Below are 26,868 nucleotides of genomic sequence, written 5' to 3'. Positions count from 1 at the left end.
CCTCAAACCTGAGCCCCACCCTAAGCCTTATAAGGTTGCCTGGGTAGATCAGTCCACAATTCTCGTTAATCTGAGGTGTCTAGTTCCCCTACACTTTGCAGGATATGAGGATCGAGTGTTGTGTGATGTCCTAGAGATGGATGTTTCCCACATCATCCTAGGTGGACCCTGGTTATATGACCAGGATGTCACCAACTATGGGAAGTCTAACACCTATGTCTTTGATTTCAAAGGGAAGAAAATTAGTTTGACCCCTAGTGCCCCTAAGGAAGTAAGGGTTCTAGAACACAAGGGAAGTACATCCAAACACACCCCCACCAAAACACTAAATATTTTAAATCAACAATAATTTGAAAGAGAGTGTCAAGAGTCAGGGGTGATTTATGCTCTAGTTGCCATACAGAGTAATACAGATAGGTCACGCTTATTCACTAAGGCTCCTAGAGAAGTACAACCCTTGTTGAGGAAGTTTGAGAGGTTATTCCCTAAGGAACTGCCTGATGAGGTACCGCCTATGTGTGACATCCAGCATGCTATTGACTTAGTTCCAGGGTCCTCTCTCCCGAATTTACCCCATTACCGAATGAATCCCAAAGAGCACGCCGAACTCAAGCGGCAAGTGGATGAATTGTTACTGAAGGGATTCATTAGGGAGAGCCTTAGCTCATGTGCAGTACCTGCCTTGCTCATGCCAAAGAAAGATGACACCTGACGTATGTGTGTTCATATTAGGGCCATCAATAAGATCATTGTCAAGTCTAGGTTCCCTATCCCTAGGCTTGATGACATGTTGGATATGATGGCCAACTCATTGATCTTCTCGAAGATTGATCTTGTCCGGAGAGTATGACTTGGGGGTCCATCTACGAATGTTATGCTTCTAGTCTAGAGGTGCTACCATAAACCACCTCTGGATGGAGCGTAACATTCGTAGATGGACCCCCAAGGCATGCTCTCAGGACAAGATTTGGAAAGCTAGTTACTTTGATGTTACTTCCAAAGCCCAAACACTACATGGCTTTCTCTCCCGCCCTACCCCTAACTCCCAAAAAAAATCTCACATCATATCCTCTTGGAATCTTCAGGTAGATCTCATCCATCCCACCTGATGGAGCTGGCTTCCCCCCTTCTTTTTGCTGCTTTCGGTAGTTGATCCTTTTTGGATTGTGTTTTGCTTTTGATTGTGCTAATTTAGGTTCCCCCGGGGTTGGCTTTTCCTTGTTGGCTTAAGCTTCCCCCCCACCCCCCTCTTCCCCTTTTTATATTCTTCCTTCCTTGGTAATGAATTATTTATTCATCCAAAAACAAAACTGGCCCCTGAAATGAAATTGAGAACTGAAGTGTGCATCATTAAGGACACTTAGGTGTGTTTTTTAGCACATTAAAATGCTTTACCAACAGTTGTAGATTTGGTTAAGAAGGGTGATTTGGTGAATGAGAAGTTCGATATAGAGTGGAATTCATATAGGTAGAGTAGGATCATCTGGATTCTTTCACTTGATCATACTCCTTGGTGGACCACTTGTAGTAGAGAAGACTTACTCTGTTTTGTTTCTTAAATGCTTATTCGTTTGGAATCTGCTCATTTCTTTAATATTTACTCTCTTAAATACAGGAAGATATTGATCTTATGGCGAAGTTGGGATTTCATGCTTATCGTTTCTCCATATCATGGTCTCGTATCTTCCCTGGTATGTCCAATCACTTGCTATGTAAATTAAGCACTTTCAAGCTTTTAATCTATGTTAGACGGACTCATCCTGTTTTAATTCTGTGTCTGTGTTTAGAAACACCAGCACACATTTTTTTTTTGGATGAATAAATAAATTCATCATGGCAAAAGAGAGAAGAATATACAAAGGGGTGAAGAGGGGGAGGGATACCAACAAGCCAAAGAGGGACAAAGCCCAAGGAGAGAAAAAACAAGTGGGGGGGGGGACTATACACTAACTAGTAGCCAAAAGAAGAAACAAACCATCAATAGGGAGGGGTGGGGGAGCTAGGAGACAAGATAGAAGGGGAAGACCCCAGGCAGCAACAATAAGCCTGTTCTTTGGGGAGTCCCTAACAAAACGATACTTGAGACAGGCAAGTTTGTAGCTAACATCTAATAGATGACATTCCAAATCTTGTCATAGGTGCAAGAATTGGAAGTTTATCTACGAAGATTCTGCTTCATACAAAGGTGGTTGATGGTGGCATAGAAAGCAAGTTTTCCGACGATGTCACATATGGTGGAGCCAGCATACATCATATCAACCCAGATCCATTCTTTATTGAAGGGGAGATTATTTCTTCTACAAGGCTAGCATCGTATGAGAATCCTCTCCCAGCACACAATTTTATACTATTCGACATTAATTTTACATATAAAATTGCGAACATAAGTAATGTGGTTCTGATATGTATAACCAGTACCAACCAAAACAGGATAAAAAACAGAACCAAATTTACAGATTTAAGAGAAATCGCATAAAAGAAAATCAAGAACTGAGATGGCCAGATAATGCCGGTCAATTTCTCCTCTACTGGCCTATAATAGCTGCTGGAAGTTTCAGCTTGATCCAAGGGTTGGATCCGCTGGAATGTTCAATTCCTAGTTGAGTTTGACGCCATTCCAAATGTTGAAAGGAGAAAAACGCCAATCAAAACAGCGTCATATGGAGGCGCTTTCAGAAAAAGCCCTAGATCACAGGGACAGCTCAGGAAGGAAGAAGCTAGCGAAGAAAATTACAGGTTGCTTTGCCACCAACCTGGCGAAGCCAGCAAAGAAAAGTTGATCATAGACCACATTTGAAATAGAAGAATGAGAGAATGATTCGGCTTGTCTAATATGACAAAGGCCACCTTTATTTATAATGAGAGATTAGGGTTACAACTAGCATAAGGATGAGTCACAGGTACATCGAACCTAGACACTTCAACACTCCTTGATGCAGATATGCACTGGTGGAGCAATCCATTCCCATCTGGGTATCCAGACAGAGATGAACCGGATCCATATTGGGTCCTTAGTCTAGTAGGATTTTAGAAATTTACTTTATTTTGGAAGATTGGCTTTTATTCACTTTATTTTAGCAAGTTGGGTTCACATACAATTTAAAGAGTCTTAGTAGAGTCGGTTTGCTTAGTTATGGTAGTTTCCTATTACAGTTTGTTACAATCCCAGATTCCTGTAATCAAACCAGTAAAACTAGAAGAAGAGAGGAAGAAAAGAGAAAAAGAAAGAGAAGAGGGAAAGGAGAAACCACAGAGAGCCTTAAAGAGAGAGGAACCTACGATCAGTCGAGTATGGCTGATCGCAGGACTCCTTTATTTATATATATCAAAAATATGAAAAAGGAAGGTTACAAGTATACCCCTCAACATAACAATAACCCTAAAGAAGCAAAGCATGTCCGATAGGACAAGTATACCCCTATTGGACCTGTCCAGATGGCGCTAATCCCTTATCGGGTTTAGCGCTGTCCTGTGATAGCGACAAAACTCAACACTCCTCCTCAAGCTAGAGCATACACATCACCTATGTTCAGCTTGGTACAACCACTACGAAAACTGGGAGTAAACAAAGTCTTAGTAAACATGTCAGCTAGCTGATCCGTTGAAGGAACAAACGGAGTCTCAATCAACTTCTTCAGAATAGCATCACGAACAAAATGACAGTCCACCTCTATGTGTTTGGTCCTCTCATGGAAGACCTGGTTACTAGCAATGTAAACTGCAGCTTGGTTGTCACAATACATCTTAATTGGCTTGGTTATTGGAAATCCCAACTCCAAGAATAACGATCGTAGCCACATCAACTCAGCAGTGGAATGAGCCATAGCTCTGTACTCTGCCTTTGCACTGGACCGGGCAATAGTAGTCTGCTTCTTGCTACGCCACGTAATAAGAGTACCTCCAACAAATGTACAGTATCCAGTAGTGGATCTCCGATCACTAGCAGAGCCAGCCCAATCAACATCAGAGTAGCCAACTAGTTCCATGTGCCGATTATGATGATAAATCAACCCTTTTCCAGGGGCACCTTTCAGATAACGAAGAACATGGACAATAGCATCCCAATGGGCTTTCTGAGGAGACTGCATGAACTGACTAAGAACTCCAACAGCATAAAAAATGTCAGGATGAGTCACAGTAAGGTAAATCAGCTTGCCAATCAAATTCCTGTACTGATACATATCTTGAAAAGGTTCACCATCGTCAACACCAAACATTTGGTGAGGATCTATAGGAATATCAATGGGTCTGGATGCAAGCATCCTAGTATCAGATAGTAGATCCACAACATACTTTCTTTGAGACAGACTGATCCCTTTCTTGCAGCGGATCACTTAAATCCTGAGAACATAATGGAGATGACCAAGATCCTTGGTTTGAAAATGGCACTAGAGATGAGCCGTTACTTCAGAAATACATGCCTCATCATTATCAGTAAGAATAATGTCATAAACATATGCTACCAAGACCACTAGCTTGTCATCTCTGCGACGAACAAAGATAGAATGGTCAGAATAGCACTGAGAAAAACCACTCGTTATAATGGTGGAACTGAACTTGTCAAACCATGCTTGAGGAGACTGTTTAAGCCCATAAATAACCTTGTGCAAGTGACACACACAACTTGTATTCTCTCCCCATGAGCAACATAGCCACGAGGTTGCTCCATATACACCTCCTGTAGATCACCATACAAAAAAAGCATTCTTGATGTCCAATTGAAATAAAGGCCAATCAAGGTTGACAGCAAGAGAAATAAGAAGGCGAACAAAGTTCAGTCTGGCAACCGGAGAGAATGTCTCAAAGTAATCAACACCATAAGTCTAAGTATACCCTTTAGCAACTAGAGGGGCCGTCAACCGCTCAACAGAGCCATCAGAATGATACTTAACAGTGTACACCCAGTGACACTTAACCAGATCCTTACCAGGAGGTTTCAGGTACCACGGCTCACAAGAGCATCCATTTCTACATCTATGGCAGCCTTCCATCCAGGGATACGTAGGGCATCAATATGGGAACCGGGAATAGGGTTAGTGGAAAGGGATAGTGTAAGGCCATGGATGGGAGAGGGGAGATGAGATAATGACATAAAGTTATCAATAGGATACACAACCATGAATTTCTGAGTGCAGGAACGTGTACCTTTATCATGTGCAATTGGTAAGTCATCAGGCGGCGGAGGAAGAGGAGCTATACCAGTGGAAGACGGCAGTGGAAGGAGTGAATCTTCAGGATTAATGACCTCGCCACTTGGTTGGCCAGTCCTTTTCTTGTGCTGATAAACCTGTAGGGGAGGTGAGGCATTGGTACTAGGAGCATTAGGGAGGGGTATAAGGGAGGGTATGGGTGTAGGAGTTGGAGAAGACCACTCTGGACTAGACTGGGACACCTGAGGAGAATAAAATGATGTGCCTTCAAAAAAGGTCACATCAACACTAACAAAATTCCTATGAGTAATGGGGTCATAACACTTATACCCTTACTGGGTACGAGAGTAACCCAAAAAGATGCACTTAGTAGACCTTGGGGATAACTTGTCAACCTGCATATGCAAGTTATGGACGAAACATACACACCCAAAGACGCGGGGTGGAACAGTAAAACTTGGTAAATTAGGGAACAAAACAGAAAATGGAGACTTATCAGGCATGACAGAGGATGGCATGCGATTAATCAAATAACAAGCGGTTAAAACACCATCACACAAAAAATGTTTAGGGACATACATGTGAATCATAATGGCAAAGGCAACTTCAAGAAGATGCCGGTTCTTGTGCTCTGCTACCCCATTTTGCTGTGGGGTATAGGCACAACTAGTTTGGTGTATCATCCCATGGGTATCACAAAAATCAGAAATATCAGTTTGAGCATATTCTAAAGCATTGTCAGAACGAAAATTTTAATAGGAATGCCAAACTGAGTCTTTATTTCATTGTAAAATTTGTGAAACACATGTAAAAATTCAGATTTGTCCTTTAATATGTACAGCCATAAAAGGCAAGAATGATCATCCACAAATGTCACAAAATAACGGAAACCAAAGCTGTTACTGACTCTGCAAGGACCCCATACATCAGAATGGACTAACGAAAATAAGGACGGACTACGAGACATAGAGCGAGATGGGAATGACACATGATGATGTTTACCCAACTCACATGCCTCACACTCTAACCTAGGGATAGACTTAAAACTAGGAAATAAAAGCTGTAACCTAGAAAGAGACAAATGACCTAAACGACAGTGCCATTGGAAAGGAGTCACGTCCCCAACAGCTGTAGTAGCAACAGAAGGAGGACAACCACTGTTGAGGTAGTATAACCCATCTTTTTCACGCCCTCCACTAATCGTCTTCCTCTTGTGAAGATCCTGAAAGGCATAGTAAGAAGGAAAGAATGTTATCGAGAAATTTAATGAGCTGCTTAATTGACTTACAGAGAAAGACTTAATGGAAATTGGGGAACACGTAGGACAGAAGATAAATTAATGGATGGGGTAGGTGAAATAGTACCATGTCCAGGTACTGGTGTGGAAGCACCATTAGCAAGGATAACAGAATTGGAATTGGTATTAGTAGAAAAATTCTTAAAAGAGATGACTTACCACTCATATGGGCAGAGGCACCTGAATCAATGATCCAAGGAGTAGATGTAGTAGTATGAAGAGCTGAGATACCTGTGTGGGCTAGGGTAGCAGCGGATGTAGACGCACCAGTAGATGTATTAGAGGATGCCTCAAGAGTGCGCAAGCTCCGGAGCAACTGATTGATGTCATTGCACAGACTGGTATCTGAATCTCCTGAGGAAGGTGTTGGTTTAGGATCAACTGGGGCCGTTGTGTCAGTACCATTGTTTGACACTGCATGATTAGCTAACTGTGTTGCCCACTTTGCTTTTCCATGCTTTGCCCAACAAGTCTCAACAATATGGTTGCACTTTCCACAAAACGTACACTGGCGAGCTGTACGATCAGAGGGTTGTCCACCAGATCCTCGACCAGCTGACCCACGACCTCACCCACGACCGCTACCGCGACCGCGACCACGTCCACGGTTGGCATGGAAGGCAGAACTGTCTTTGGTAGACTGATCAAGGCTTCGTGGAAGAGGTAATTCGCTGCAGTCGTGAGTAGGTATCATTCATAGTAGGCACAGTATCCCCTGCACGTAAGTGACCCTTCACTGCCTTCAAGTCATTGTTCAAACCAGCCAGAAATTTGGAGATGAAGAACTCGTTACTCTGAGCCTTCAATTTGTCAATGTCAGTGGTTAAGGGTTGAATTCTTCAACCATACCTCAGAAAGTACTGTAGTATTCGGAAAGTGGCTTGTCTGACTGGTGAAACTGAAACAGTTTTTCATAGATATTATAGAGACGGGTCATATTCTTCTCTTGAGAGTAGGTCTCCTTTAAGTCATTCCACACTCCCTTGGTAGTAGAATGAAACATCACATTGGCAACGACATCTGGTTCCATACTGTTCCATAACCAAATTAAGATTAGAGCCTTCTCTTTCTGCCATTGAGCATAACTAGTGTCAGATTCTTTGGAAGGATCAGAGCATAGTTGTCACGGCGTCAAGGCGAACCAAGGCGGTGGAGGGTTATCTAAGCGCTTAGGCGAGAAGGCGCACACCTTGAGGCGAACAAGGCTATCAATTGTTATTTTTTATTTTCCCTATTTTCTAACATTATTTAGTAAGCTATATATACCTTGTATCATAAAAAATTAAGATTAAGCAACATCAAGTCATTAAAAATCAACATGTAGTCATATTAAATCATAAAAAATTAACATTAAGTCATATTAAGTCATAAAAAATCAAAATTTAGAGAAATGCTCTGGTTCTATAATAAGTTTGACTGGTCAAATGATATTATTTTTACATGAGACTTTTTGTCTCAGTTATAATATAAAACCAGCTTTCCAACAAGTCTAAGATTACTTAAATCTGAGTTATAATGACAAAGTTATGCTCCGGTCAAACTTATTTTTAAGTGCGCGAATGCTGTTAAAATCGCCTGAATGAAAATTTTATGGATATTAAAATAAAAAATTATTTTACCGGACTTTTGGTTTTTAGCAATGTTTTAACATGATAAAATTTATAAAATTTTCATAATTGAGAAAAACCCCAGCATTTAAAAGTTGAAAATCGCCCCTATAACCAAAATCCAGTTTTTCTTCTTGGACTGGGGGGTTGACTTTTTATCATTTTGGAATTTGATTTTTAAACTATTTTTATTGGATTCAAATGGGGGGTATTTGGTTATTTATGAATAATATCTTAAGTAAATGAATTTACTTAAATGATATTTGGCATAAATAAGTGCCAAAACATAAGGCGGCATGCAGTGCAATAAGGCGACTATCGCCTAGGCAAACCGCCTGGACGCCTAGGCGACGCCTTGACAACTATGGATCAGAGGTGGTGTAATCAAGCTTATCCTTCGCCATTAGATAAACCTTGACCAAGTGAGCCCAAAGAAGGTAATTTGAACTTCCCTTAAGCTTGATTGATGTAATCTGGACATTCACATTGTCTGATGCAGAGGAGGTAGTAGTAGGTGTAGTAGTAGTCTTGGTCTCAGCCATGAAAGCAAGGAGTAGTGACAAGTAAGTAGTGCAGAGACAACCAAATAAGGGCAACTCACCAACCAGATCTGATAAACAGCAGCCAAGTGGCAATCGGCCCCCAAGAAACCGAAAACAAATTCCAGCCGATAGGGGCTGCTGGTAGGGTAGATCGATCTTGATGGGAGCAATAAAAGAGGCTTCAAAAAGCCTAGTAGTTTATGTAGATAAGTAGTAAACAGCAGCATAGTCAACCATGAAGCAGTAGAGACTTCTCACATAGGGCAGGAGTAAAAAAACACATCAGAATTGGTGGCGGCAGCCATTAAAAACCTGCAGAAGTAGGTATCGGCTTCAGCAATTTCACAGAATCAAGGCTGAATCCATGCAGTAGTGGTAGGGAAGCCTGATTGTGCCTATATCATTATAATCAGGCCAACAAATCAGAGTAGGAGCAGCAATAGGTGGCTGCGCACCAAAGAGGAGTAGCGCAGGGTTGAGATCAGCAGAGAATGATGACCTAAATCCTTGATTTGATTACGGAAGCTCTAATACCATGTTACAATCCCAGATTCCTGTAATCAAACCAGTAAAACCAGAAGAAGAGAGGAAGAAAAGAGAAAAAGAAAGAGAAGAGGGAAAGGAGAAACCACAGAGAGCCTCAAAGAGAGAGGAACCTGTGATCAGTCCAGTATGGCAGATCGCAGGACTTCTTTATGTATATATATATCAAAAAGATGAAAAAGGAAGGTTACAAGTATACCCCCCAACATAACAATAACCCTAAAGAAGCAAAACAGGTGCAATAGGACAAGTATACCCCCATCGGACCTGTCCAGATGGTGCTAATCCCTTATCGGGTTTAGCGCTGTCCTATGACAGCGACGAAACTCAGCACAGTTGATTTCTTTTTTATGTCTTTATTTTCCCTATATAATGGTTGTAACCATTGGACAAACCAGAGAATAGAAAATATGAATTGAGTTGAATGTTTGTGAAGCCTGCGGGCTTGTGCGATTCTTCCCCCCTTTCTTGTGTGAATCTTCTCTCCCCCTCCTTCAACTCTGAGTTCATCTCAGGGATTCTTCTTTACCCCTACACACTCGTATATGTACAGTCTATAGCAATGTGTAAAAGAAACTATCCAATACTAGAGTTAACCCAACTCTTGGACTAATAGAAATTTAAGTGGAATAGAGTACTGTATGATGTCGATGACCCGAGGTAGGGCACTCAATGGGCTAGGGTGGCCCCTATTTCGCTTTACCAACCCCAGGGAAACTTTGAATACAAGTCATCGTCATTTGTACAGACAGACTTTTTGGGTGCTAAGATCCAAAGTCGAGAGGGAAATGACCTAGATCATATGCTAAGGTCCCTAAGCAATCACCTAGTGAAAAAGGAAGTGATCGAGCAACGACAACCAGGAGGTGGGCTTGGAAGCAGCCATTCTTTGAAAAAAGCGTAATAGCTCACTGGTTTCGCTCCATGGCATCAAAAGTGTATCAGGGCTCAAGTGATTCACCAAAGGACAAGACCTTGAGAGGTGCTTTTTCAATTGTCAGTAGCGGGAAGGAAGAGTGTTACATTGTGTGATGCGATGAAAATATGCAAGAATGCGATAATAAGAGTGAATGCACCTTGATATCTTCCCAATGACATGTTAGTTAATGTGGAAGACTTGTATTGAGATGCTTGAGTTCCTCTTTGAAAAGGATGCACAAAGAACGAAACTGGAACTCAAGTAATGATCACCTTTCTTTGACATTTTGCTTTGATAATGATTCTTGAATGAGAGAAATTAATTAATTATTAAAGAGGCATAATGGGGGTTATTATATGGGTGATTAGTGGTTTTAAAATGGTTAAGTAAAGATTTAAGTTTGAGTCAAAACTATGTCCAACAGATACATTTTTACTCTACCGGTAACTACCAGTTCTACTGGTTGATGTTACCGTTGGAGAAATATAGCCTTTGGAATGGTCAAACTAGCTGTTGGAGACTCCTTGTCCATCCGGTAGGTAGGGGATTAGCCGGAGCACTTACTGGGAGGCATCTGGTAGCAACCAGTAGAGTCCAATTGTTACCGTTTGGCTTCTGTTTGTTAAAGCCTAACAAGAACTGGTTGGAACTGGTTCCTACCGGTAGGCCTCTAGTATTTTTGGCTTACATGACTGTATGTATGGAAACAGTCATAACTTCTTCATTTGGCTCGGAATGATACAATTCCAGTTGCATTGGTTTCACAACTCAAGGCTCTACAACTTTGTAGATGAAATCATCTTTTGATGTTGTCATTTAAAATGATTAAAATGCCCTTGAGTGTGGACCTTGATGCTAACTCAGCAAAGGTTATGGCTTGGCATAGCCCACACAATTCCAACTTTATTTGGGTCTCAAGACTTGGTCATTGGGCATCACCTATGGTCATGACTATCCACTTATGCTAATGCATATGTATGAAGATGTCGTGTTATGTGTGCGGTGTGTGTGCTTATTAGAACAGGCTTAATATTTGATTTTTCATTTGGACTTTTTGAGAATGGCCTTCAAGTCTTCAATGCTTGGAATCTTGATTGTCTTCGTCTCTTCGAGTCCTGATTCCTTGTGGTCTTGTCTCTTCAAGTTCTTGTATCTGAAGTCTGATGTTTTTAGGTCTTGATACCTTGACTTGAATTTTTCTTGCCTTCATACCCAATACTTAATAGGTTGTCATTAAATGATTCATTTGTTTGTTATCATCAAAACCAACCTAGGAGACAATCTCCGGAGGTGAGGGGGTATCTCCAACATCACATGCCTCGTACACATGTTCGAACACCCAAACATTATGTTTAGCAATGGTTTTCATATCCAAAACATATCTATCAGTCATGATAGAATCTTCTAGATTCAACACATGTATTGGCATGAAGAACATACATGTAGTCCCATGTAGTGTATTACCTATAGGAAAAGAATATGTTCTTTTTTTTTTTTGGAACTAGTAACAATGAAATTTACTAATTCAATGAAGAAAGCTGTAAATGTGAGGAAATAATTCTCAAGAAAGCTGTAAGTCTGAGGAAAGGACTCTCAAATTCAGGAGTGCAGTCTGAGCATCATTTATCCTTCCCACAGAAAAATGGTTATCCGGTTTCCTGACCCAGCCCAGTTCCACTCCTTGATCTCCCCTCTAAAAGATTTTAAGGTTTCCTTCTTGATTGAGAAAAGGATTCACTGGGGGGCACCATTTAAATTGAAAGAATTACTTCCTGAAACTGCTGAATGAAATTGGTACCATTAAACAAAATTATCTTAGACTGGAAGGTTATTGCACTCCAAATACTTCCAAATCTCAAGGGTTGAAAGACCTGTGGTTTATTTGCCCTCCTGATAATCTGATGTAAGAAGGTGACAATAAAGCCTTGCATATTTGGTAGCCTTCATGCCTATTTCTTCATTTTTGAAAGGTGAGTGCCACCAAATTTCCACCGATGTGGTAATTAGAGCATTGCGATAATATCCATATAAGCTTTCTTAAGATAAAAGATGAATTTTTTCATTGCAGATGGTTTGGGAACAGAAGTCAATGAGAAGGGAATAACCTACTACAACAATGTCATTAATGCTCTACTTGGAAAAGGTATGAAGTCATTGTGATATTCCCGTATGTGCTGGCAGCAGTAATACCCATTTGGCGTCCTTGCTTTTGCAGGCATCCAGCCCTACGTAACATTGTACCATTGGGATCTTCCTTCAAATCTTCATGAGTCAATGGGAGGATGGTTAACTGAGAAAATTGTGTAGGTTTTCTCTTTTCATCAAGAAGAGTTATACCATTGCATTTTCCTTATGATTTTTTGATGCTGAACTTCTTGCATGGGAATGTTTTCTTATACCTTGTTTATTATTTTTTTTTTCGTGTCAAACACAAGATAGACCTGCAGGCTTGATCATTAGGGACAACCCAAAAGGGTTGGGGTGGGGTTCAGTGAGCCCAGATGTCTTCTAAATTAGTTCAGAAGCGGCCCTTATAGTTCCTTTGCGTGATAGGTTCTCTCTGTAAGCAGATGCTTCAAGTGAAATTGAGTGAATCTTTGAGTGATATTCCTGCAGCATGTTGGCTATATGTCCGTGGGTTTTCATGGGTCCAAGAGTTTAGTTGTTAGTAAAATCTTATTTCATTTGCCATGATTGGGAGATGGTCTATTTAGTGACCCTTTTACAACAGAAGCTGTGACAAAACAGATCTCATGTTCAGGAAAGGCCATAGTGAACCGAACCGACTATCACAGCAAGCCATCTTCCCCGGTCAGCTTCTTCCTTGCCATTAAGTCATCTTCTGGCAGTCTTGTATACAAAATATTTCTTCTCCAATCACTTGAAACCTTAAGCACTGAACATTTGGCCCTTAGAAAGTCTTCTCCCACTTCGGTCTACCTTCGACTGTGAAACCTTAGCCTTTCCAACAGTTTTAGAGCTATAGAACAACCAACAATAATGAAGTAAAACAAGGAAAGAAGAAGAGAGAAAAAAAAGAAGGCAGCAAAGGAGGGTGCTATTGATTGGAGAGAATCGTGTTTACTCCAATCAGTAATAATAGTCTATATTTATAGGGACAGTTTTCTGTCCAGGAGCGGCCCCTGCGCCTGGGGCACGAAATGATTACTGTGCCCCTCCTGGGGGCACGTGCCCTTGTGTCTGGGCGTAGGGGCTGCTCCCGGACATAAAACACTTGCTCATATTTATAATAAAAATATATTTGAATACAATAGTGCCCTTATCGCTAATGTAACACACATAAGACTAATAAGAGTATTGCAAGAATAGCCCAACGAATACACGCTTGACCTATATTCTGTCACTCTGACACTCGTCCTCCCTTATCTCGTGCTGGTTCGGCCCATTCGACCTCTTTGGCCCAGCTCCTTTCTCTTGCAGCCTCCATCTCAACCTGCTTCCCTCCTCGGCCCAGCCCACCTATCCCAACACCTTATTACCGGCCCACCCCTCCTCCAAGGCCCACTCTTCAAACCCCTACAGCCGACGAGATGATTGAATATTGAAAGAAAAGAAGCCCCCTATGGATCATGGACTCTCTCTCCTTCTCTGCGAGAATTCCCCCCTTTCTTGTTCTCTGCGAGAATCCCCCTCCTTCTAGCCGACGCTTGCTGGTTTTTTTTTTTGGATGAATAAAAATTATATTAACTCAAAGAGAAGAAAAAAATATACAAATGAGAAGGGGGGGAGGGGCACATGGCCCACCAAAGGGACAAACCCAAACAAAAGAGAAGATTAATTTATTGGATACAATCCCTAAGGGGAGGGGGTGGAGAAGAGAAGAGGGGAGGTTCCATGATCGGATGATGTGTCTGTTTCGGGGGGAGTCCGGGACCATGTGGGGCTGGATGGTAGTGATTTTGGTGGAGACTTTGAAGGAGATGGCCTTCCAAATCCTGTCGAAGGAGTGGGAGTTGGACGTCCATCTACGAAGATTCCTCTCCATCCAAATGTGGTTAATGGTGGCCCAAAAAGCAAGCTTCCCAACGGTATAACAAATGGTGGGACCATGAAAGGTCATGTCAATCCAGATCCATTCCCTATTGAAAGGGAGAACTCTTCTACTGTCAGGCCAACAACGAGAAAGGACTTTCTTCCAAATGGTAGAGGAGAAGGGGAAGGAGAAGTAGAGGTGATCCACATCCTCATCACCTCTTTAGCAAAGGTAGCAGGTAGGAGGGACTTGAATGTGGCGGTATAGGAGGAAAAACTGCATAGGGAGGCAGTTAGTGAGAGCCGCCAAGTGGTAAAACTATAGCGAGGGATGAGGCCTTTGAACCAAAGGACTTTGCGCCAAAGGGCTGGCTGGCCTTTAGTCCTAACAAAGTTCCAGGCAGAGGAGAAGCTGAACTTCTTAGAGGGAGAAGGGTTCCAGAGGATGGAGTCATCCCTCACTAAGTGGTCCGGGGGAAGGGAGGGAAGGGATGTCCAGATATTGCTTTGAGAGTTGGGAAGGGGGGAGGCAACCGATCCTTCCGAACCAAGGATAGAGGACACCAAAGCCATTCTGTCCAATGTCACACCCTGCCTTATATTAGGCCAAGGTATGTGGCACCGGATTCCTAACCCAGTCAGCCTACTATACCCAGGATCATAGATACAGTACCTTAATTACACAAATGCCACCAAGATAACAACTACAGAGTACACCAATAAGATCATACAAATATCATTAGTGATGTACTTAAGTGTTAAATTACAAATATACAATATTCATTTGTAAACAACCCAAAAGTATAATATTTACATCAAAAGTAATAACTGAAATTACTAAAGTGATGTTCATTAACCTCCTGGTGTCTTGCAGACACGAGCCTCAGAACTGTTGTCCAATCCTGCCTCAGCACCGGTTCCACCATCTGAAAATAGTAATCAACAGGGGGTGGGCTTCACAAGCCCAGTGAGGGGTGTGCATGCAAGCACACACAACAAAGGATGCAATGCAAAGCACATACAGATACAATGCATATGAATCCATTTATTTAGTACTTCCTTATTCCATTACTATGTCCATCATCTGGTATAGGTGCTACGCAATGAGGTGGCATCCCCTCCCTACTACGTCGGGCTCCAGGGATACAAGTGCACTGCAAGCGGAAGTTTGCAGGTCCCGGAATTCTACACAATTGGTCACTTCGCAAACCTCTAAAGGTAACCCCAAACAGACAACCATGGTCTCGGAATCCTACCCCTCGGTCACCCATGCTGTGGACAGCCACGGTCTTTGAATCCTACACAATCGGTCACCCATGTTGTGGACAGCCACGGTCCCGGAATCCTACAGTATCGGTCACCCGTGCTGTGTCCGCCTCTGAGTACGGAATGTTGTACTCTCAATAACATACCACCCTTTGGGATTAGCCAGTATCGGTAAGAGGTGTAGCACCAGGGTATGTGAATGCTAACCATATGCATTCTACATGCATCCACAGCAATCAATCATACATCGGTGGCCGATCACTATAACACCGACCTTTGATCCCACGGTACCAGAAATGCACCTCGGCCACACCGTGCCTCAGACCGTTGACATTACAATCATTACCACTCATCTATAACTATGCATCCACAAAACCTTGATCACACAACAATATCGGTAAAACCATGCCACATGTGCAATATATATATATATAATTGTTATATAAAAATACATCCAAAACACAACCATAGTACACATGAGCATGCATTAAGAAAAATATAAAAGAAACACTCCGTAAAAGAAATCAAACACCCACTCACCTGAAACCCAAAATCTAATTGTTACTGTTGAATTCCCATCACCGTGTATGCTCGCCGGGTGATTTAGGTTCCTATATATATGATTGTGTACCATTTTATCAACGTTCATAACATCGAATGATCAATTTATATAATTAACCTTTACTATCAATCTAGACTAGATAGGGTTATTCTTGTCTGTTCCCTTTCTGCTTAGGTTCACTTTAAGGTCCCCTTTCACTCCTGTAGTTGGGCACACTGTCCCCTTTTTAGGTATTTAGTAGGTCCTTAGCAGGTCCAACAGGTTTTAGATCAATTCTGGAATCATTTGTCTCTGGAAGCCTAACCGGCTGGAGACACTGGAGCTGACCAGCCGGCCGGTAGTCTCCCACCGGTTGCGCCAAAACCTGCAGAATTCGATTCTGCTTTCTTCCTCTGAGTTTCTTAGGTTGCTGTGAAGCATACCCAGGTCTGATAGCTAAATTCGAGTTCCATCTTTGGGTCAATTCTACTTTCTAACAAGTATTTTTGGGTGAAATTCCATCTAGATTTCAGTTTCCAATTAGGATTCCATGGAATTCACTAAAATTTAGTGGAACTCTTCCAATCCAGTAAAATTCATTCAATTACATACTAAATATGGCATAATCAATTAGGGCTTCACCCAAAATTTAGAAATCCAAGGTTATAGCAGCTAAATTCCTATTTATTTCCTATAGATTGATGAAACCCTTATTAAGAAATTCCAATTAGAATAATTCAAAACCCTATTACAGATTTTACCATATACTCTAAGAAACAAAGATCAACACTTACTTGTGATACAATTTATCCCAAGTATGCCTTAGGTGAGTTAGCTCTTCCTTAATTTCGTTCACTCTTCTTCTTCTTCTTCTTCTTCTTCTTCTTTTCCTCTTCTTGCTGTCCACCGTACCATACAGCAGAAAGGGGGTGGAAACTGCCCTTGAATCTTCCTTATTTCCTTTGCCTCTTCTCTTTTCTTCTTCTCTTTCTTCTTTCTCTTTTTCTTCTTCTCCTTCTTCGTGCTCTCCTCCTCTTCTTGCTGTGCAAGATAAGTAAAATGGTGGTTTTAATGTGGCATTCGGTGGTATCCCCACTTGTACATAACTCTCCTCCACTGACTTGGCTTTAAGCCTCTTTGGTGGAGAATTATATACATATAATCTTTATGTATAGCTCTTTATAATTTACATATATACTTTGTTATGTATACATACCTCATTAGGTACACTTCTTTATACTAAGGTGTAATACCAGTAGACGTACTAGAGGAGAAGGGGTTCACCTATTAGAGAGGTGCGTGGGGCCCACTTAGGAAAAACACCAATTCTGGGTGTTCTGCTAGCCGAACCGGCAGGCCGGCTGGCCAGAGGCTCTCCAGCCGGTTAGCCTCTTTTTGGCCCTCTGCTGTCCAGTCTTCTGGCTAAGGTACCTCACCTCATGTGGGACACTTCCCCACTCATGTAGGCACTCTCAAGCCCTTCCTTAACTTGCTTTAAGATTCCTTTTTCTCCCCTGTTCTCTCATTTACAATCTTAATTATAAATCCTTCCCACCAATACCCTTCTCTCCAACTTTCGGTTACTAAGGTTGGGGTTCTAAAATCAGGGTGTCACAATTTCTCCCCTCCTTACAAAAATTTTGTCATCGAAATTTGTAAGTCTATATCAGTCCTATTCACTTTAACATTACTCTTTATCCACTGGGTTATAACATCGGATTTCCACTCAGTGTTGCTAACTTGGCCCTGTCATGGTTGTACAATCTAATTTCAGCAACATACATAAACATACCCATTGGCCATACTGGTCCCTTATCCATTTATGTCCTTAATTCCTCGAGAACTGTAAAATCATCATACCATTCTACTCCTTACTTTCCAGTATTTTCCAATATCAACCCTATTATCTCATCACACATACAATTATTATTCCTACCTCTCTAATGTATCTTACCAAGATACTTAGATCTGATCTCTGTAAAGATTCATAAAGTCCTAGAATTTCACATTGATTCTGTATTAGTTGATCCACAGTTTCACTTTCGAAAACCATACATGTGGATTCTATTTCCTTATCATTTCCATAGCATTTCTCCCAAGTTAATCTATTAATCATATTATAATATCGAAAAAATTGCATTGCCACCCCTTGAACTTTGGTCCTTATTCAATGCTACCCCCTGGACTTTTCAAAACACCAAAGACACCCCCTGAAAATTCAAACAATTTCAAATCAGTCCCTACCATTAGCCGACCGTGTTAAGCGAATGGAAGTCTTAGTTTTTTTACAAAATGCCCAAAACACCCCCAGCTATTGTGAGAGGACAATATTGCCCTCCCTTTCCCTTCTTATTCTAAACCCACACTCTCCCTCTCAAGACTCCTCCGACTGATACAGTTAATGGAGGAACTGAGAATCATCAACAACATCAACAATCACCACCCCAGCAGCAGCAGCAGCATTAACAACAGCAGAAAGAGGATCTGGAGGCCGTAAAGAAGTCTCCTTTCTTCCCTTTTTACAGTCCAAGCCCCGCTTATTACTTTTTCTTGAAGAAATCTCTTGCAAATCCTAGCTAAAAATCTACACCGAGTAGGTTCTTCAAGTGTCCCTTCCCGCCTCCGTCACCTGCCAAGCACATACGGATGGTGTTGGCACTCCATACCTGAAGGGAATGAGTCGGAGGGCGTTGTCGGACTTGTTAAGACCTTTGGATTCTCCAAGTACTTTGCCAGTAAGTATGAGCTGGGGGATGAGGTTGGGCGTGGGCATTTTGGTTATACTTGTGTTGCTAAGTTCAAGAAAGGTGAGCTCAAGGGCCAACAGATTTCCGTTCAAGTAATCCCCAAAGCCAAGGTACGTGATCTCTCTTTATGAATAAGTTGGTAATATATCAGAATATTTTTTTTAGATGAATTAAACTATATTAAAGGAAAGAAAGAATATACAATAAAGGCCTCACAAAGAGACAAGAAAGGGCAAGCCCAACCGCAAAAAAAGGGGGGGGGAACCACACTACTCAATGATACAATCCATCAATTGGGGGGGGGGAGAAGATGATAGATGGAGGGAGTCCCTAGGAGACAATAATGAGCCTGTTCCTTGGGGAGTCTCTAACTGGACGGTGGGGCAAGTATACTAGCTTTGTAGACACATCAAAATAGATGACATTCCAAATCTGATCATAAGAATGGGATTTGGAGGTCCATCTTCGAAGATTCCTTTCCATCCATAGGTGGTTAATGGTAGCACAAAATGCAAGCTTTCCAGCAATGTCACAAATAGAGGACCCCCGGTATGTCATATACATCCATATCCACTCTTTACTGAAGGGAAGTGATCTCCTGCTAGAGGGCCAATAGCTACGAAGTACTTTTTTCCAAATGATTGCGGAGAATGGGCAGTCAAAGAACAAGTGATCAACATCCTCATTTCCATTCCAGCAAAGGCAACAGGCGTTTGGGCATGGATGTGTCTATGGTTAAGGAAGAACTGGGTGGGAAGGCAGCTGGAAAGGGCACGCCAAGCCGTGAAGCTGTGGCGAGGGATGTTTCCTTTGAACCAGATGAGTCTTCTCCATGGAAGCAGAGAGGTAGATGTTCTCACTAAGTTCCAGGCAGAAGAAGAGGTAAAGATTTTAGAGGGGGAAGGGTTCCAAGTGATAGAGTCATCTCTATCTCTGAGGTCTGGGACAATAGGAGTTAGGCTAGACCAGATGCTGGCCAAGGGGGGGGAGTGAGGGGGAGCCCAAACGTCGTTCCGGATGATGGAGGAGACAGTGGCTAGACGGTCTAGTCCTATGGAATAGATGATTCTAGGGCTGATATCATGGAGAATTGGACGGTTTAGGTGCCAGGGGTCAAGCCAGAGAAAGGTGGAGTTACCTCTGCCAATGGAGTAGGAAATGACATTTAAAGCCAAGGGTCTGAGGCTAAGGATACCTCGCCAAATCCAAGATGTTTCTGGGCCAGGAGAAGTAGACCGAAGGGAATCATTTCTTAAAAGGTAAGAGTAAACCCATGAAACCCATATACTATTTTGCTTAGACACAATTCTCCAGATGAGTCTGAGAATACCCAAAGAATTCATGTCTTTGATTCGCTTAAGGCCCAGACCTCCTTTAGATTTAGGAAGGCAAACACTTTTCCAATTGATGGGATGAAGGAACTTTGTGGTGTCTGAGCCTTTCCAGAGAAAGGAGCAAATGAGAGCTTCAATTGCTTTGATAGTGGAGGAGGGAAGGACAAAGATTCAACACCAATAAAGATACATAGATTAGAGGACTGATCTAGCAAGCTCGAGCCTTCCAGCATAGGATAAGAGTTTACTCTTCCACAGCTGAAGTCTTTTCCGAAGGAGGTCTAGGATTGGGGGCAGTGGTGACCAGAGAGCCTGGCGGGGATGAGCAGGAGACCAAGATACTTGACTGAAAGAGAGCCATGACCAAGAGTTTACTCTTCAATAGATCAGAATATTGATTTGCTTCAATTGAGTGGCTGGTTAATCCTGAGAAACTATTTATTAACGCCAATTTATTCATACTTAATCTTACAAGGTCGATGATCTTTTGAATCTGATATATGCTTCTCTGATGAAAGAATAAAAAATACTTTCTTAAGTGACAAAGACCAATTCCTTTCTCCTGGAAATGTAACTTTCTTCTGTTCAATCATTCTTGCTTGAAGCGTTAAAAGTTAAAATGATTATTGCTCCTTGGTTCTTTTGCTAGGTGATGGAATCACTTATAATTTCCAATGGATCTGCTTAGTTTAGACTTTTGAGGAACTAGTGGTTCACTCAGAGAACTAAGTATTAATGAGACTTCCTTGATGAAGAACCCTTAAATACTTTGGACAGACAAGTCACCGGAGAGGAGAGGTTCGCACGCCAGTGGGGAGATGGTCTGAGAATCGCACACCAGTGGGGATATGGTTTGAGAATCGCACGCCGGAGGGGAGTGGTCAAGTTGCAGGTTGTCTTCTCTACGGTATGGGGCTTTCCTTGTTCGTATGAGTGAGGGGTGAGAGGGAGATTGTGGGTTTAGAAGAAGGGAATCGCACACCGGTGGGGAGATGGTCTGAAAATCGCACGCTGGAGGGGAGCGGTCAAGTTGTAGGTTTTCTTCTTCTTCCTTGTTCGTATGAGTGAGGAGTGAGAGGGAGAGTGGGTTTAGAATAAGAAGGGAAAGGGAGGGCAATATTGTCCTCTCACAATAGTTGGGGATGTTTTGGGCATTTTGTAAAAAAAACTAACAGACTTTCATTCACTTAACACGGTCGGCTAATGGCAGGGACTGATTTGAAATTGTTTGAATTTTCAGGGGGTGTCTTTGGTGTTTCGAAAAGTCCAGGGGGTGGCATTGAATAAGGACCAAAGTTCAGGGGGTGGCATTGAATAAGGACCAAGTTCAGGGGGTGGCAATGCAATTTTCTCTATAATATATCCCCTTTTTCTTTTTACTTTTATTTTATAGTTTTCATCAAATACCCAAGATAATATTCCATCATTTATTTGGCTTCCGACTTTATGCAATCAAACTTCCATAACTCCATTCACGCTGTTTGACCTCACACTACATTTAAGCATGCTAAGTATTCTCATTATTCCACCAATGTCCTATTATCCACATTACACTATAGTTCAGAATTTAGATCATCACAATTACAGGTATCATGCTTTAATTTTCATATCATTTCTTCTTATGCTCAGACATATATTAAATGATCATGTCATTCAGATCCTCAATAGTCCATAATGTTTCTTCACATTCTTACCTCATAAATTATTTTCTTTTTCTTTAATCACCCATACAACTTGATCTCAGGTCTATTCACTTGAATCTGTTACCATTCTCACTATTCCACATATCTGATACTACCCTTGTCTTTCTGATTCAATAGCGATAGTGGATCTATCGGGTGGCAGACAACATTTTAGGTATTAGCTTCCTAATACCATTCTCACTTCTTTCTAGGGAGAACACTCATACTACTTCATCTGCCTTTTTGGTACTTATAGTCGGAGTCACCGTGAATGCCACTCTTGATCAATGATAATTGCAAATGAACTCATCCTTGCCCATAGTTGTCACGACGTCAAATCGATCCAAGGTGGTGGAGGGGTGGCTAATCGATTTGGCGATGAATTGCTCATTATGGCGTTGCCATGGCGGTCAAATCGCCCATGTGTCATTTTTTATTTTCCCTATTTTCTAAAGTTATTTAGCATGCTACAAGCCTACAATATATACCCTATAACATATAAACCCAACATTAAGCAACATCAAATCATCAAAAATTAACATAGTCCTATCAAAATCACCCTGCATTTTACAAAAATATCGTCTGCCTAGTGAATCAGGCGTGACCTGGCGTCCATGGCCGTGCCATGGTCATGCCTATCAGTCAATGGCGACCACCATTTGTGAGTCACGTAAATTGTAGCACTGTCATAAACCTATTTTTTTCGCCAGGATGCCAAATCGTTGCCTAGGCGTTATGACAACGTGTTCACAACTCAAAGATAGTCAGTGAAGTAAAGGAATCATGTCTGCAATCATTGTATGATGTTATTCATACAGTGCCACTTGGACTTAGTACCTCCTGATACTGACACCATTCTTATCCTTATTTCCAAAACTTTACACACATGGTGTAGCTCTCATTTTTAGGTCATTGCGAAGTCTAGGTATGCTTCGCAACCCTTACCTAGCATCTTCTTCATCTATGGTGTCGACATCAGTATCCTTTTTAGCTCTCTTCACCTTACTTTCTTAAGTTGTAAGTCTGCACATCACCCGGACTCTGTAGGTAGATAGCCATTCCATCTCTAATTTGCTCAGTTGGCTTAGGTCTGAGTATATGGATGGAACACGGTAACTTGTATCCTCACTAGTAGGATACCATCCATCAACTTGTGCCAGACTCTTTAACTTATGCAGTTTAGTAGCTTGCATTAATGATACAACAAAGTGATGCATCATTTTCCAATAATGCATAGTAGAGTGTTAAATAAATGGGATGCATCAGGTATTCAGTAATACAGAGTAAAATGTTATCCATACCTACAACATACCTATGATCACTTCAAACGTAGTCTTGGCTTAGTCCACTGTCATTTGTGAATGCCTCCCCCTTCATGCATTCTGATACCTTATTGCATCTGAAGCAGTGGATGAGCTGTTGATGTTGAGGGATTCATATATGAATCTTCTGGCATTTCTTAAGGGCAATATTTGGCTATATGCCCAAACTGTTTACATACAAAACACCGCTTCTTCTGGGGACATGATCTAACCTTATGCCCAAATTGATTGCATCGAAAACATTAAAGCAAACCCATTGGCTGATGTAACACTACTACTAAAGTGTAGTTGGAGTAGTATGGGGTCCTCTGATTACCCTGGTGAGATTTCTACCATTTGATGGTGTATTTATTCTTCTTAGTGCTTGAGCATGGTACTTTTCTTCCTGTTTGTCTTCTATAGACTTGGCTGTTTCAACCACCTTTGCATAGGTCTGCAATTGATGTGCGACCAATAATGCACCAATCTCTGGCCTTAGACCTTTTTCGAACTTCTTGGCCTTAGCTCTATCTGTTTTCACATGCTCTGGTGCAAAATAGTACAGGTCTTCAAACTTCAGCTGATATTCGAGAATAGATCTTGGGCCTTGAGTTAAAGTCATGAACTCTCTCTGGGAAGTAGTTTCCATAGAAAGCCTCAACAAATTGCTCCCAAGTAGGATTGGGTGAGTAGTTGTCAATATAGGCTTTGTGGCCTTCCACCACGCATAGGCTTCATCCTGTAATTAATAGGTAGCACAAATTATCTTCTATTCATCAGTGCAACCCAATATTATAAACGCCTTTCCCACACCTTCAATCCATTTGGCTGGTGCCAATGGGTCTTGGGTCACACCACTAAAGTAGGGAGGCCTGTATTTCTAGAATTTCTCCATTAAATTGGAAATTTCCATCCACACTAGTGCAACTGTTTCTAGAGTATGCTGACCAGGTGATATCACTAACACTGGTTGAGGTAACTGACCATTGACTGGTTGTGCAGTAGTCGGAACTCCTGGTGCAATAGGTAGTGAAGGAACAGGAGCAGATGGTGTAGACTGCACAATATGGGGTTGTACCACAGGTGTTTCCTTGGAATGGACAGCTGTAGCTACCTTAGTTGTCATGACCCTATTTTGTCGCTGGACCTCTCTTTGTTGTTGTTGAAGGCTTTGTTGGATACCTTGCATCACATCACTGACAATGGCAGCCACATCCTGAGTTGTTATCACGGTTGTTGGAGGTGGCTCAAGGGATGTAGCTATTATCTCATTCTCACTCTCATATTTAGATTCATGTAAAGGGTTAAAATTTGCCCTCTGGGTATGACTGTGTTTTTGCAGTTGCGGGTCATCTTGGGGATGGGTACGCTTCGGCATTTGGGAATTCTCTTATGAAATGAGCAGACCGATGAATCTCCCAAATGATTAAGACATACCATATGACCACACAACATATTTTATAGTCCATATAGAAAATTGAAAGCACATTAGGGAAAAAGAAAGATCATCTGCTCAATCCTCTGGTAGATGGCATCGACCCACATCAACCAAATTCTCAAATCTTAACTTGCAATACAGTTTTATTTTTAATGTTCCAATTGTTATCTTGTTACATTTTATTTGTTCAACTATGTTCAAGAGTTATGCTCTTGAATTATTGTCAATGAATGGTTTTTGTGCCTAGGCTAGTCTCCTATAGGGTGTACTAAAAGTTATGCATTTATTTTGAAGCTTTTATAGTTAACCCTATTCATCACCAGTATATCCTAAGATCTCGTGCATTTGTGAATTAAGACAGAGCATCACGCTCTGATATCATTCTGTCACACCCTGCGTCATATTAGGCCAAGGTATGCGGCACTGGATTCCAAACCTAGTCATCCTACTATACCCAGGATCATAGATGCAGTACCATAATTTGACAAATGCCGCCAAGATCACAACTACAATCAGAGTACGCTAATAAGATCATACAAATATCACTAGTGATGTACTTAAGTGATAAATTACAAATATGCAATATTCATTTGTAAGTATAATATTTACATCTTACATATGTCATCAATATTTACATCAAAAGTAATAATTGAAATAACTGAAGTGATGTCCATCAGCCTCCTGGTGTCTTGCAGACACGAGCCTCACAACCGCTGCCAAAGTCCAATCCTGCCTCAACACCGGTTCCACCATCTAAAAATAGTAATCAACAGGGGGTGAGCTTCACAAGCCCGCGAGATGTGTGCATATAAATACACACAACAAAGGATGCAATGCAAAGCACATACATATATAATGCATATGAATCCATTTATTTATTACTTCCCTATTCCATTACTAGGTTCCATCATATGGTATAGGTGCTAGCATCCCCTCCCTAGTACGTCGGGCTTTAGGGATACAAGCTCGCTGCAAGCGGAAGTCTGCAGGTCCCGGAATCCTACACCTCGGTCACTCATGCTATGGACAGCCACGGTCCCGGAATCCTACACAATTGGTTACCCGTGCTGTATTCGCCTCTAAGTACAGTATGTCGTACTCTCAACAACATACCACCCTTTGGGATTAGCCAGTACCTAACCCCCTACTGGCAAGGGGTGTAGCACCGGGGTATGTGAATCCTAACCATATGCATTCTATATGCCTCCATAGCAATCAATCATACATCGGTGGCCATCACTGTAATACCGACCTTTGAGCCCACGGTACCAGAAATGCACCTTGGCCAAACTGTGACTCAGATCGTTGATATTACAATCATTACCACTCATCTATAACTATGCATCCACAAAACCTCGATCACATGACAATATCGGTAAAACCATGCCACATGTGCAATATATATATATATAATTGTTATATGAAAATACATCCAAAACACAACCATAGTACACATGAGCATGCATTAAGAAAAATATAAAAGAAACACTCCGTAAAAAAAATCAAACAACCACTCACTTGAAACCCAAAATCCAATTGTTACTGTTGAATTCCCATCACCGTGTATCCTTGCCGGGTGATTTAGGTTCCTATATATATGATTGTGTACCAATTTATCAATGTTCATAACATAGAATGATCAATTTATATAATTAACCTTTACTATCAATCTAGACTAGATAGGGTTATTCTTGTCTGTTCACTTTCTGCTTAGGTTCACTTTAAGGTCTCCCCTTTCACTCCTGTAGTTGGGCACACTGTCCCCTTTTTAGGTATTTAATAGGTCCTTAGCAGGTCCAACAGGTTTTAGATCAATTCTGGAGTCATTTTAGTCTCTGGAAGCCTAACCGGCTGGAGACACTGGAGCTGACCGGCCGGCCGGTAGTCTCCCACCGGTTGCGCCAAAACCTGCAGAATTCGATTCTGCTTTCTTGCTCTGAGTTTCTTAGGTTGCTGTGAAGCATACCCTGGTCTGATAGCTAAATTCGAGTTCCATCTTTGGGTCAATTCTACTTTCTAACAAGTATTTTTGGGTGAAATTCTATCTAGATTTCAGTTTCCAATTAGGATTCCATGGAATTCACTAAAATTTAGTGGAACTCTTCCAATCCAGTAAAATTCATTCAATTACATACTAAATATGGCATAATCAATTAGGGCTTCACCCAAAATTTAGAAATCCAAGGTTATAGCAGCTAAATTCCTATTTATTTCCTATAGATTGATGAAACCCTAGCTTATTAAGAAATTCCAATTAGAATAATTCAATACCCTATTACAGATTTTACCATATACTCTAAGAAACAAAGATCAACACTTGTGATACAATTTATCCCAAGTATGCCTTAGGTGAGTTAGCTCTTCCTTAATTTCCCTCACTCTTCTTCTTCTTCTTCTCCTCTCCTTGCTGTCCACCGTACCATACAGCAGAAAGGGGGTGGAAACTGCCCTTGAATCTTCCTTATTTCCTTCTCCTCTTCTCTTTCTTCCTTCCCTTTTTCTTCTTCT

General features: G+C 41.4%; 1 protein-coding gene across 2 annotated transcripts in view; it reads left to right on the top strand.

Annotated features, from left to right (window-relative positions):
- The window catches only part of LOC122091718 (beta-glucosidase 42), a 168,786-nt gene that overhangs the window by 33,460 nt on the left and 108,458 nt on the right, over window positions 1–26,868 (top strand). For both annotated transcript variants that reach the window (XM_042661817.1, XM_042661818.1), the window contains exons 4-6: window positions 1,616–1,691; window positions 12,127–12,201; window positions 12,274–12,361. In XM_042661817.1, the coding sequence (XP_042517751.1) occupies window positions 1,616–1,691; window positions 12,127–12,201; window positions 12,274–12,361 (239 nt within the window). The remainder of the gene's footprint in view (window positions 1–1,615; window positions 1,692–12,126; window positions 12,202–12,273; window positions 12,362–26,868) is intronic.

The sequence above is a fragment of the Macadamia integrifolia genome, chromosome 10, assembly GCF_013358625.1.
Source record: "Macadamia integrifolia cultivar HAES 741 chromosome 10, SCU_Mint_v3, whole genome shotgun sequence".
NCBI classification, from domain to species: Eukaryota; Viridiplantae; Streptophyta; class Magnoliopsida; order Proteales; family Proteaceae; genus Macadamia; species Macadamia integrifolia.
The sequence above is the reverse complement of the archived record's forward strand: the minus strand, read 5'-3'. Positions and strand labels throughout refer to the sequence as shown.